This window comes from Molossus molossus, unplaced genomic scaffold, assembly GCF_014108415.1.
Source record: "Molossus molossus isolate mMolMol1 unplaced genomic scaffold, mMolMol1.p scaffold_m16_p_7, whole genome shotgun sequence".
Lineage (NCBI taxonomy): Eukaryota > Metazoa > Chordata > Mammalia > Chiroptera > Molossidae > Molossus > Molossus molossus.
Genome location: NW_023425401.1, coordinates 7254346 through 7267693, shown reverse-complemented (window position 1 = coordinate 7267693; position 13348 = coordinate 7254346). Strand labels below are relative to the sequence as shown.

General features: G+C 56.3%; 1 protein-coding gene across 1 annotated transcript in view; it reads left to right on the top strand.

Annotated features, from left to right (window-relative positions):
* EEPD1 (endonuclease/exonuclease/phosphatase family domain containing 1) overlaps positions 1-13348 on the top strand; it is a 93080-nt gene that overhangs the window by 69679 nt on the left and 10053 nt on the right. Inside the window, exons 4-5 of the mRNA XM_036247483.1 lie at positions 7420-7530; positions 11993-12127. Coding sequence (XP_036103376.1) covers positions 7420-7530; positions 11993-12127 — 246 coding nt within the window. The remainder of the gene's footprint in view (positions 1-7419; positions 7531-11992; positions 12128-13348) is intronic.

Here is a 13348-nt window from a genome sequence, read left to right as displayed (position 1 = left end):
GGCTTTCTCGCCCCTCCCTGCCTTACCCTTCTGTCGCCACACCTGAAACCTCACGGGTAAAAACGCTCTAATTGACCCGGCTCAGCACTTAGAGTGTCGCCTGAGGACTGAAGGGTCTCGGGTTCGATTCTGGTCAAGGGCATGTGCCTGGGTTGCAGGTTCAATCCCCGGCCCTGGTTGGGGTTGTGCGGGAGGCAACCAATCGATGTGTCTCTCTCACATCGATGTTTCTCTCTCCCTCCCTCCTCCCCTCCCTTCCACTCTAAAAAAATCAATGGGAAAATATCCTCGAGTGAGGACTAACAACAACAACAACAACAAAATGCTCTGATCAATAAATTGCCCCGTGGGAGGCTTCATTTGGATTTAGAGCCCGGCTGTCCCCTGTCTCCACCCATCCTGCCGTCTTTGAGCCCGCCCCCTGCTGGCGGCAGAGAGGGAAGGAGACCAGCCCAGAGTGCCCCGCAGTGGGCTGAACGGCTGTGGTTTGTCTCAGGAAGTGAGCTGTCGTCATACAACAAGCCGGGGCAGCTTTTTACTTGCAAGTAAAATGTAACATCTGTGGCTGACGTTTGCTGTTGGAGGTTTGGTGAGCATTTCATGAGGAAGCACCGAATGAAACTCGGGCTCCTCGACTTTCTGCGTTGGCAGTTTCTTAAGCGACGGGAAAACACACGTATCCATGGCGTGGATCCATGTACCCACGGCGCGTTGGGCATCCGCGGCGCGGCCACCCCCGCGGGGCTGGATGGGGCTGCGCTCGGCCTGCGACTTTCCTACGCTCTCCGGAAATAGCCCCAGAACTCTGCTATTTTCAGACTTGCCTCCACTCAGAATAATTAGCTTCAATCATTATGCACAAGTGTAGTGCCTAATTTGGGAAGAAATACGTGTTATATTTGCCCCCAAACAGTCTTTCTTGAGCTTTGAGAAACCTACATTCCCTAAAGTACTGGGCTGTGTGCTTCTCTCCCGGTGCTCAGTCACCACGCAGAGAGAACCCTGGGGTCACCTGTCCGGGGACAGCGTCCCAAGTGGGGTGCACGACTCCCTGCTCCTGCCAGGGGCTCCGTGAGGGGCGGCCAGACTGCACAGCTGTGACACCAGGTGTCTGTGAAATGAAAAGGTGGTTTCTCTGCTTTATCTTAAACATTGAACCCATGGCCCAAGTCAAATTTTTTAGGACTGACATACAATGCACATATCATACAATGAATTATATTAGAGTCCATTTGAAAGTGAAGCCTTCAGTGGCATTCGGTACCTGCAGTGTTGGGCAGCCATCACCTCTGTCCGGTCCCAGGACATTGTCATCCGTCCACAAAGAGAAGCCAGTACCGACTAAGCTGCCCCCCCCCCCCTCGTCTGGCGCCTGGCAGCCACCAGCCTGCTCCATCTCTACAGCTTTGCCTGTTCTGCACCGTTCATGCCACGGAATCATCCGATACGTGGGCTTGGGTGTCTGGCTTGTTCCCTCATATAATGGTTCAAGGTTCATCACGTTGGAGGGGTCAGTTCATCATTCCTTCTCGGGGTTCAGTGCAGTTCCACATGGTGGTGGCACATTTCGTATCCGCTCATCAGTTAATGGCCGTTTGAGCCGTGTCCCTCTTTGGTGGTTGTAACTAGTGCTGCTGCGAACACGAATGTGAGCATTTGATACCTATTTGCGATTGTTTTGAGCCAAGTTTGCTTATTTTCTAACTATCCCTGACATCTGCCCGCTGGTGTCCTTGGTCACATCCCCTCATCGCCTGCTGCACGACTTCACTGGCCTGTTCGTGACCCTTGTGCCCTGCTCCACCCTGCCCTCTCCCCTGAAGCCCTGACGCCATTTCAAAACCCGGATCTCTTGACTGATTTGAAGATTGCGCACAGGGCAAGGTGCGAAGTCCTTCCAGGGCACGCAGGGTCCTGCATGGCCAGGTCTCTGACCGTCCCTCTAAGCTCATCTCCCCATGCTGCCCCTCACCCTCTGTGCTGCAGCTACACGGACTCTTCTGTCCTGCAAACTCACCACGCTCTGTCCTGCCACAGGCCCTTTGCATATCCGCCCCCCGGGGATGATGCGCCGTATCTATATGATAGCCTGGCAAAAGGCCCATGAAGGGAGTTTAGAACAATTTGTAATAATGTGGCACAATTATAAGTGGGAAAAGCAGAACACAAAAGCATGTGTGTCTGTATGAATAGACAGACAGACAGACATTAATAAAATGCATGGGAAAGAGGCGACAAGGAAGTCCTCCAGAAGCGTCAGCCATGGTCGTCTCGGCAGTGACATGCTACCTAAATTTTTCTGTTCCCTCTACTTTACAAAGTGTCCTATAGGGAGCTTGTGCTTATATCAGGATATAAGCCTCTATTTAAAGAGAAGGGGAAAGAGCACAAAATTACTATTCCAGTCTTTTTTTTTTTTTATCCTCACCGGAGGACATTTTTCTATTTTTTGTTCAGGTAGAGCGGGAGGGAGAGAGAGGAACAGAGAGAGAGAGAGAAACATCGATGTGAAAGGGACACATCGAGTGGTTGCCACCCGCACGACCGACCAGGGCCGGGGACAAACTGCAACCGAGGTACGTGCCTTTAGCGGGAACCGAACCCGGATCTCTCAGGACCGCAGGTCGACGCTCTAACCGCTGAGCAAAACTGGCCAGGGCACTATTCCAGTCTTAACTCCCACTTAAGATTAAGAGTCTTAACATCCGGAGACTTGGAGAGGAAAAGGCCCTTTGGAAATGTCTCTGGAGGGGGGACAAGAATGGTGGCCGGGCGGGAGTGTGGGATGGTCACACGAGGGGTCTGGCCCGTGCGTCGCCGTCCCTGTTCTCACTTTTCTGTCCACGAAATCTCCAACTTCCCCTCCCCCCACCGTACGGTTGCCCTTGCAAAAACATGTTTTAATTGTCCTTGGAGGGTTCCCCACCCTCTGCTTGTTTTTGACCACCCGGTTCAGGAAGCATGTGATGACTAACTTTTGGAAACCGGGCCACAGTCCGCTGGCAGGAGGGCGTGACTGTCACTGCCCTTGACTCTGCGAAGGCAGCTAATGACACGCCGGTCGTGGTGGCTGAGGAGATGCCTCTGTGTTCTCTTGGTCTTCCTCAGCGAGATAGGAATGTTTACACGAGGATGAGAAGGACAGTCATCCAGGGACCCTTTCAGAGCCCCGTGGAAAGGGCATGTTTGAGGAGCTGACCCGAGTGGCTCGTGGGCAGAGGGAGGAAGGACAAGCTCATCGCTTCTGTCTGGGGATGAAGAAGGATGGGCCTGAGCTTTGAGACCCTCCAGCCCTGGGCTGTGTGTCGGGAGGCCTGTCCCTCCAGGGGGAAGGCTGTTGGCCTCCCTGGCCGAGCTGTGTCCCCAGCCCCGTGCAACCCACACATGGATGAGGAACCCGACTTTCGCAGTGTGGTGGCTACAGCCCTTCAGCTCCGGAGAACCCAAAATTCGTCACGCGTGCGGTGCAGCACATCACACGGGTCGTTGGTTCTCCGAAGGGCATCTGAGCACTAGAGGTGGCCAAACCTGGGCTTCATCCGCCTGGCCCACCTGCTGGCGATGGCGACCTTGTCGTGGTACCATTCAGGGTTGTCAGTAGGGTCACTGCGACCGTCCATGGAAAAGGCCCGCCAGGTGATTGGCACTTACTAGATGTTGGTCCCCTTCCTTCCCTCCCTAGCCACCTCCCCGCCCCGATTCTATTGTTTAGACTGCAGTGGTTCTCAACCTTCCTGATGCTGACCCTTTAATACTGTTCTTCATTGTCTGTGGGCGTATCTGCATGTGGGCAGACCTGCCTGGAGACGGATACAGGAGTGGTGTCTCGGTTCCTACGACCATCGGAAATATGTGTTTTCTGATGGTCTTAGGCGACCCCTGAGAAAGGGTCGTTCGACCCCAGGTTGAGAACCGCTGGTTTAGAGAATTCCAAAGTGAACCTGGTCATGGGTTGGTGACCACCAGGGTTTTCTTACTATTGTTGGGTTTACCCAAACTGAACCAGTTAAATTGCCACCTGTTAAAAGTAAGCTGTTATCCCAGGCAGTTTCGCAGGGGCCTTCAGGGGGGCGCGGGCACCTTCAGGAACGCGAGTGGAGTGTTCTGCAGGATGGAACCCACGCTCTGTGGACAAGGACTCCGGGAAGCTGGCCCAGTGTCTTGTCGGCGTGGTCGGCTTCTCCGTGGTGTTCACACAGCTCGCATCCCCGAGAAGGAGGAGAGGGCGTTTCCATGTTTATGAGGACCTCGCATTCTTACTCCTCTCTCACACCTGACTTCGGGGCCCCCTCCGGCCATGCCGAAGGATGGGGTGGATGTGGTTCTGCGGTCTGACCAGCTGGTCGTGGGCCTGGTGCTAAAGGATGATGTCACCGCTCTGGTCTGAAGCTAGAGAAACAAGTCTAGCCCATGGTTGTCCTTGTAACTTATCCTGGGAGAGAGAAGCCATAAGGGGGGTCCCCAAGGGACGCCCCTTTGATTGACTCATCCCGCAGTGGCATGCCCACTGTGAGCCATAGGGGGCCAGCTCCCTGCACGCCTTCTCTCACGGGGTGTCTGCCAAGAGCCACAGCCAGATGCGTTCGGGGTGCGGGGCGGGGCTGGAACGGCCTTGGTTTGTGTGGAATAACAAAGACTGTTCCCCGACTGCGGGGTGACCAGGAGGCAGGCTGAGTTCCAAGCCAGCGACTGTCCGGCCTAGAGCTGCTCCAGCCTTCGTTGGAAGTTGCTGGGGAATTTGTCAGAAGCACACACCTTGGCCCGACCTCAGAGTCTCCGATTCCCCAGGGACGGGGCTGCAAACCTGCGGTTCTGTCAACGGCGACCGGCGTGGTTCTGACGGAGGCAGGCAGTGGGCTAGCCCTGGATTTTCAGTACAGGTGTCATGGTGGGGGGCCCCTAGGAGTATCCAGGTGTGTGGGTAACAGTTACCGGGGAGACGTGCCCAGCCACACACACCTCCCTCCCCCTTCCCATCTCCACCCGGCTGCCCCATGAGCCGTCTTGACCCAGGAGGGCAGTACTTCCTTCAGCTCTGTGCACCAGGCGGACAGCCTGCTTTCCAAATGAGACCACGTATGGCACGGTCAGCGGGGAGGGCTCTCAGAAGGTGCTTCTGTTCTCCTTGGGGATTTTCAGGAGGCGGAGGGAGGAAGGCACACCCAGTTCGGACCCTCCTCTGACTTGCAGCTGTGGGACCTTGACCAGCAACTCAGACTTGAGCTTCACAGGTCCCTGTGGCCCTTAACTCAGGCCTCGCGGGTGGCAGGGGGTGTGGGGCGGGGGCGATGTTTACAGAAGACAGGGCGCTGAGCAGGCGTCCCAAAGCTTGTCCATCGCCCTGGGACCCTGGGAAAGACAGACCCCAGTGCGGGAGGCCTGTCGGGGGCCTGAGACCACGGACTTTGAACAGAATCCCAGGCGAGGTCGATGCTCCTGGTCCGTGGACCACACTGAGAAGGGGGATCTGAAAGGCCTCCCCTCCTGAGGTTGGCCGGGAACTGTTAGCGCAGGGGGTCGGCTACGTTAACACGCCGGCAAGACTTCCTTCAGTCCTAGAAATAGCGGGAGACCGTGACCTGACGCTGATCACGGAAACTTGGGCATAGAGGGCCTTCGGCCATCAGCACTTCTCTCCTGCAAATTACTGCTTGTCCCGAGAACGAGAATGTGAGGAATACTGGGAGGGCGGAGGGGATGATCTCCTCCGTGCCCGAGGGGGTGTCTCCAGCGCAGGCTTCGGAAGGGCAGATACAGGCAGCCCTTGGAGGTTAGGATCATGGTTCCTCAGGTCTCCTGGAGTTTACCTGCGAGGGAACGGCTTCTCATTTATGTATTTACTTTTATTGATGTTAGAGAGGGAGGAAGGGAGAGGGAGAGAGAGATAGAAACATCGATGAGAGAGAACATCGACTGGCCACCTCTTGCATGCCCCCACTGGGGATCGGACCCACAACCTGGGCATGTGCCCTGACCAGGAATTGAACCGGTGACCTCTTGGTGCATGGGTCGACGCTCAACCACTGAGCCACACCAGCCAGGTGAGGGCATGGCTTTTAAATATAAAACAAACACAAAGAAGAATGTCTTGGTGTCTTCCAAGAATGCCAACTTGGAATTGGTGTGGGAGTCAGCTGGAGGGGCTGTTGGAATGCAGATTGCTGGGCCCCACCCGAGATCCTGAGTCAGTCGGTCTGGGTGGGGCCTTGGGAATTTTTGCACGTTTAATACATTCCCAGATGATTCTGATCACACTCTGATTGGTACAGCTTGAGTCCCCCAGGCCAGCTCCGAGAGAGTGGTGACATGGAAAACAGCGTCCTCTCATGGCCAGCCCGCCCCATCACAGTGGTGCTGCCAGGAATGGGAGTGTTTCATCGGGGCTGGGGTTTGGGGTGCGAATGGGGAGTCTCCTGTCTTCAGGTGTCCGAAGGTCCTAGATGGTGAGGAGATAGGATATTGCTTCTGGCTCCCACAGGGGGCTGTTCCCAGCACAGCGTCTGCGGCTAGGCTCCCTGAGCTGGCTGGTTGGCTAGTCGCCTAGGGGGCTTGGTCCAAATAGAGCCTCCTGGTGCATGCTGGGAGACTCTGGGAGCTGCCAGGCTCGCCCCCTGTGGGGAACAGTGCCGTACCAGCTGAGCAGCAGAGTGCTGCTTCCCTTCAGTGATTCTGGATTCAGCTCTAACGATTCCCTGGCAGGAAATTGGACCCTTTCTGTAAAGTGCGTTTCTTTTCCGGATCCCTAAAGTTACAGTTGATAAATTCTGGCTGCATTTCCCAAAGTGCTTGATTTCCCATCCGAGGATGGCTACCAGCCAGTGCTGGCTGGCCAAAGGGCTACAGTGGGGTGAAGCCCCCCTCAGAACAGCCCTGACCACAGCCACCTGGCGCTGGGCAGCATTGGTGCCCCAGTCCCAGAGGTCACACTGCCCGGGCAGACTCAGAGTCAGGTGGAAACGGAGGCAGTGATTTTGATAATCAGCTCCAAGGAGCAACGTTTCCCCTTTCTGTTTGTCCTGCACGGACTCGAGGAGTTTCCTGGTTCACCGGCAGGTGGTTGGGCGCGTCACTGGACACCATGCTCTGTGCCTGGTGGGCTTTGTAAAGGTGAGTCAGGTCCCTGCCTCACGGTGTCCACCTGGGGGAAGAGGCACCGGACCACTTGGCTGTGGAGGCCGCAGGACTTGTGCATGGTGCATATCGAAAGCAGGCCACGAACCAAGTCCCCTGGTGACGATCTCGCTTCACAGATGGACAGTTTGCTTCTCAATGTGTGGTGCTTGGCTTAGGTCCGCTGGGTCCTTGCACAGGGATGAAGCTTGACGAGTCTCCGAATGAGGCCGATGGGTCAGGACCACGCTCTGGCTCCTGGGCCGCCCCCCGTGGGATCACACACTGACCCGTGCTCTGTCTCCGCAGTTCTGTACGGAGCTGAACCAGCCGGTCCTGCCCAACATCCGCAAGTGGAAGGGGCCCCGGGGATGCTGGAAGGCCGTGGTCGCGGACACACCCTCCACTCAGCTCCAGAAGGTACCGCACCTGCAGACCTGCACTTTCTTCCCTTACCGAGACGTCCTGTGTCACCGACACTTGTCATTTCCCTTTGCCAACATCCTCGACGCAGTCTTGTCTTTCTGCCCATTTTCGCCATTCGTTTCAAAACGCCCTGCTTCTCGGCCGTCTGTGCTGAGACCAGGACCGGATGGCTGCCCAGGCGGAAATTGGAGTTTGGGTGTTGGGAGGAGGGGAGAAGTCCTACCTGGAGCCAAGGCAGCAAATGGGTATTTCTGTGCTTGGTCCTCATGACCTCTCCCCGCAGGTCGGCCTCCGCCGCGCTACGGAAAGCGCGTTGTTCGTGCGCTGAAAACCTCGTGTTGGCTCTCGGGTGGAAATTGCGGGCATGAAAATGGTGGCCATTTTGAGCAGATTTTAATTTTGAGTTTTCTTCCATTAATATCAGCCAGGTGACTGTCTGAACACATTTTCTCTCTTACGTATCATATGCGAGAACAGTGCTTGCTCATTCGGAAGGTTCGGTCTCTGTCGAGTTTTAGGTTCTAAAATAGACCTGTGGCCGTGAATCATGAGTGGGAAACGGCCCATCATGTGACCTTCCTATCACTGCAGAGTGTTACCATTTTAGCTCCAGTATAAACATATACGAATTGTACTTCCACGAGTGATCATTGAGATTTGGGGCTTTTACATTATAAGTGTATACTGGATTAAAATTATCTGGTCATTCATTGACCATAAGCTCCTTTTTCAGCTGATACTTAAAAGACATGATATAAATCTTATTTCTGTGGGTTTCATGTTTTGGAGGGTAGATGGTCACTGTGGATAGCGGCCCAAGGACACGCACGGCAGGCTGGGAACGAGGCTGACCTGGAATAGGCCTCATTTGACCACTGTAGCCCAGGGTCTCCGTCCTCAGTCCACCCAGGGATCATAGCACCTCGCTTTCTGTTGTTGTTAGCAGGTTCTCGTCGTCCCTTTCACACTCTGTCGGCATCCATTCACATCACTAGAAAGGTGACTAGTGCCAGGCATTGTTACAGGCCAGCTACCCACTGGGGCGAAGAGTAGACCCAGGGGCCCGGCCCTTCCTGTCTTTACTCTTTGTAAGCCCAGGGGGGTCCCAGCCTGAGCCTGATTGAGCCCCTCCCCCTGGGAACTCACCGCCTGCTGGCGGGACAAGACAGAAACCCCACTCAAGGGTGGGGTGTCAGGGCCATTGGACAGTAGCATGTGGTTGCAGGGAGGCCGGAGGTCAGGCCACTTCAGCCTGAACTCCTTCATCTGTAAGATGGGAGTAGTTCAGTCCCTGCCACTTCGCGCTTTGACTTTCGTGGCTTCGCTCTATCGCGATTTTTCTGAATATAGTACAATATGGTGTAGTACAGTACAGTACAGTACAGTATGGTATAGTGCAGTACAGTATAGTATAGTACAGTACAGTATGGTATAGTACAGTACAGTATAGTACAGTACAGTATGGTATAGTGCAGTACAGTATAGTATAGTATAATACAGTATAGTATAGTAGAGTACAGTATAGTATAGTATAGTATGGTATAGTACAGTACAGTATGGTATAGTACAGTACAGTATAGTACAGTACAGTATGGTATAGTGCAGTATAGTACGGTACAGTATAGTATAACACAGTGTAGTACAGTACAGTGTAGTACAGTACAGTATAGTACAGTACGGTACGGTACAGTATGGTACAGTACAGTATGGTACAGTATAGTGTAGTACAGTATAGTGCAGTACAGTATAATACAGTACAGTATAGTGTAGTATAGTACAGTATAATATAGTACAGTACAGTATAGTATAGTACAGTACAGTATAGCACAGTATAGTATAGTACAGTACAGTATGGTGTAGTATAGTACAGTGTAGTATAGTACAGTACAGTATAGTATAGTACAGTATAGTATAGTACAGTACAGTATAGTATAGTACAGTACAGTATAGTATAGTACAGTATAGTATAGTACAGTATAGTATAGTACAGTACAGTACAGTATAGTACAGTGTAGTATAGTACAGTACAGTATAGTACAGTACAGTATAGTATAGTACAGTACAGTATAGTATAGTACAGTACAGTATAGTACAGTACAGTACAGTACAGTATAGTATAGTATTTGAAAAAAACACGACAGAGCGAAGCCGCAAAGTCGAAGCGCGAAGCGGCGAGGGACGACTGAATCCTACTTGGCGGAAATTCATTTATCAGTGGTCTGGACCTGATTGACCACGATAAACGAGGGCCGACTGAGCCCCCTCCTCAACTCCAGGGTGGCGGGAGGGTTTAAAAGAGATCGAGCTTCGTCCACAGCGCGGGCCGGGCCTGGTGGCGTGGGGCGCATGAGGCAGCAGCCGGCCCGGCCACGTTGGGTTGGGGGTTCGGATCCCAGTCAGGCTGCAGCTCGGTCCAGGTCTCACCCGCTGCTGCCATGGAAGGGGGGGACTGTGGGCCCAGTGTGGACAAATGTCCCGATTTCTCAGAAGATGCAAATGTATACATTTTCATGTGAAATTTCCTGAATTTTAAATAGGAACAGATAATCCAAAAACCTTTTAAACACATTCCGGGTCTACTAGACGCCATGTGCAGCCATACATGTCCGCGCTCCAGCCTAGACGAACGAGCGGTCACGGAGCTGGGCACTGACGGGCGACACGCAGAGCCGGTAGATGAACTCACTGCCCACAGTCACCGCCGGGGCAGGGTGGGGCTCAGGCCGGGCCCCGCTGGGTCTCTGGCTGACGGCTGACTGCCCCCTGTGCCATGTCCAGGTGCTGCTGCTCCTCCGGAGGGGGCACCCCTGAGTCAGGGGCTCGGGGAGGCCCCCAGGAGGTGCACGGACCCCGTGGGGAGGGACCACTGCACCGACGTGCGAGCCCGCAGTGCCCAGCCTGCCGGGACGCGTGTGAGCAGGGTGACAGGCAGCGCCAGCAGGAAGCCGCCTGCCCGAGGGCCCCGGCTGTGGGCAGTGGGCGCCATGGAAGGTGGCGACGCGGAAGGTGGCCCGAGCCGTAGGCGAGGAAGCTTGCTCTGTACCACCCCTGGGAAGCGGTGCACGGAGGGAAACCTTCCAAAGCCGACAGGGAAAGATCTTTCCCTCGCTCGCAGCTGAGCAAATGGTTAGAAAACCGAGGGGCTCACGCAGGTCCCAGCGGCACAGGCGAGGCCCAGGGCGTCCAGGTCCTTTTTCCTTTTTTTATCCTCACCTGAGGACATGTTTGCATTTATCTTCAGACAGAGCGGGAGGGAGAGAGGGGGGAGGAGAGAGAGAGAAACATCCATGTGAGAGAGACACATCGAGTGGTTGCCACCCACACGACCCAACCAGGGCTGGGGACAAACTGCAACCGAGGTACGTGCCCTTAGCGGGAACCGAACCTGGGACTCTCTGGTCCGTGGGCCGACGCTCCAACCGCTGAGCCAGACCGGCCAGGGCCCTTCCACTTCTTACCAGCGCTCTGTCCGGTGCAGGCAAGTCTGTCCGTGGAAACACCCGTGTGCGGGCAGAGCCCTGTGCTGGTCCTTCTCCCTCAGCAATGTGTTCGGTCCGGCCCGGAGCCCAGCCAGGCCTGTGGCTGAGACCCCAGCTGAATGAGGTTGGGGTTGGGCGGAGGCCACTCAGGTTGTGCAGAATCGCTTCCTCTCCTGCGGCAGCATCGCGGGCCCCCTGGGTGACGCTGCAGATTCCACCAGGGCAGCAGAGATTCCAGCAGGAGCCCCGAGAGATGGGGCTGGGGTGGGGGTTCTCTTCTCTTTCCACGAATTCCCTGGTGGCAGCAGCTCAGGCAGGCAGAGTGGCCCCTTGACCGCCAGGGATGGCAGGGCCAGCACCAAGCTCCGGGACCCTGCCAACGCCACCCCACTTGCCCCCTTCCGGGTGCCGTGCTCCGGGGCCCCAGAGCCCTGTGCGGGTCCCTGTCCACCCGAGGCGGCCTGGGCTCCCACCGCTGGGGCTCCGCCCTGACCTCCACGCACTCTGCAGATATTTGCGGAGCGCGTACGAGGTGCCAGGCACCGTGTGTTGAGAGCGGCAAGTCCTCAGTGAGCACACCCACCCCTGTGGTCTTCTCGTTCTGATTCTCAGCATTGCCATTTGCTGGGGGTGTCAGGGAAGTTCCTTAACCTCTCTGAGCACAAGTCTTCCTGTGCCCATGGGAGTGGCGGGGGCACCTCAAGGGATGTGATGATGAAAAAGACACCTCTGTGCATAGCCGGGGCTTGCCCACGCCCCACCCACACAAAGAGAGCGCCCAGGCAGCCCTGGCTGTACGGGAGGCCCTCGGAATTAAGACGTTGGCGGATGAGACATCTGGAGGGAGGGCAGCGAGGAAGAACGCACTGGGCCTCCAGGGTGAGCTTTCGTTTCAGAAACAGCCCTGACGGCGTGACCTCAGACCTCCTGCTGCATCCCCAGCCCCTCTCCAAACTAATGCCCCTCTTCTCCCGCAGGGGGCCGGCTTCGCGGGATTCCTGTGGGACACCTGGGCCGGCGTGGAGCTGAGGGACGCCGCCTCCCAGGAGAGCTCGCCGGGCAACGGGCTGGGGAAGCCCTCGGGGCCCAGCCCCTACCTCGCGTGGTTCAAGGTACCTGCTCCGCGTCACCTTGAAGGTCACTTCTAAAGAGGGGGAGAGACTTGCTCTGTGAGCTGTGAGCCAGAGCAGCCCCCTGTGTCCACCTGGGTGGGATTCCCTCCTGGGTGTCACTCGGCAGGCGAGCGTGTCCAGGGCAGGAGCGAGAGGGATCTGGAGGCACCCAGACTGAGGATCTGACATCTGGGGGGAAGGACAGCGGGTGCCAGCTCCCAAACCGGACACTTGTCAAAACCATCTGCAGAGATTTCCTCACGATCAGGGCTTCCTGGACCCCAAGACCTACAGAACTACCGGGATGGGGCCCAGGACAGTCCGTGCTTAGAAAGCACCTTCATGCTTCTTTGGCCCCCCGCCCCGCCCCCCACTCCCACCCCTACCCCACCCTAGCACTGGTAGTGGGGTCAGGCTTCTGGTCTCCCTGGACGAGAGGGCAGCGAGGACCTTCTTCTCCTTGCCAGGCCTTCGAAGGGACACGGGTCCGGTGGGGGTTAGGAGGAGCCTGTGGGTGATGGGACCAGGACGGCTCGGGGTGAGCCCCCCTCTGTGCCAGTCTGTCCCAGGGTCACAAGCAGCAAGCGGACTGAGTGGGCTCTCAGTTCCCCAGATGTCCTGGGAAGTGCCCACGGCCGGCAGAGGGTCAGACGCTGGGCAGCAGGAGGGAGAGGCCAGCAGCCAGGACAGATGCCCGACCGGCATGGACTGGCCTCATCCCCACGGCTGTCACTGTGAAACCACGGGGCCCAGCGCGTGTGGCCCCTCGCAGAGCCCAGCAAGCCGCCTGCTGCACACTGGGGACGCCCCCTCGTGTGCCCCAGAGCAGTTCGGAGCCTCAGAGTTGCCCAGACCCCAGGACAGTTCCTCTCGGGCCCCGGGATCCACCAGCTGGGGGCTGGGCTGCCCATGCGTTGGGGGCTGTTGGCTCTGGTTGGGGCTCACGCCCTTCCCACCCCTGTAGCTATAGAATTGCAGGGGTTCTGTGATCACACACCTACTTGGGGGGGTGTGGGGGGTGGAGCTTGTGGTACTGATGTGGAAACAGCCAGATATCATCTTTAAACCCTCCTTAACAACATCAGGGTCCCTTTTTCTGTGAAGCGGCTGTCCTGGCCTCGGCCAAGCAGGGTTGCGGCCAGAACTGGCCAGTGTGTGTGGACGGTGGCTGTTCTAATGGCACTGAGAAAGTGCTCTCACGGCGGGCGTCACTGGCCCGAA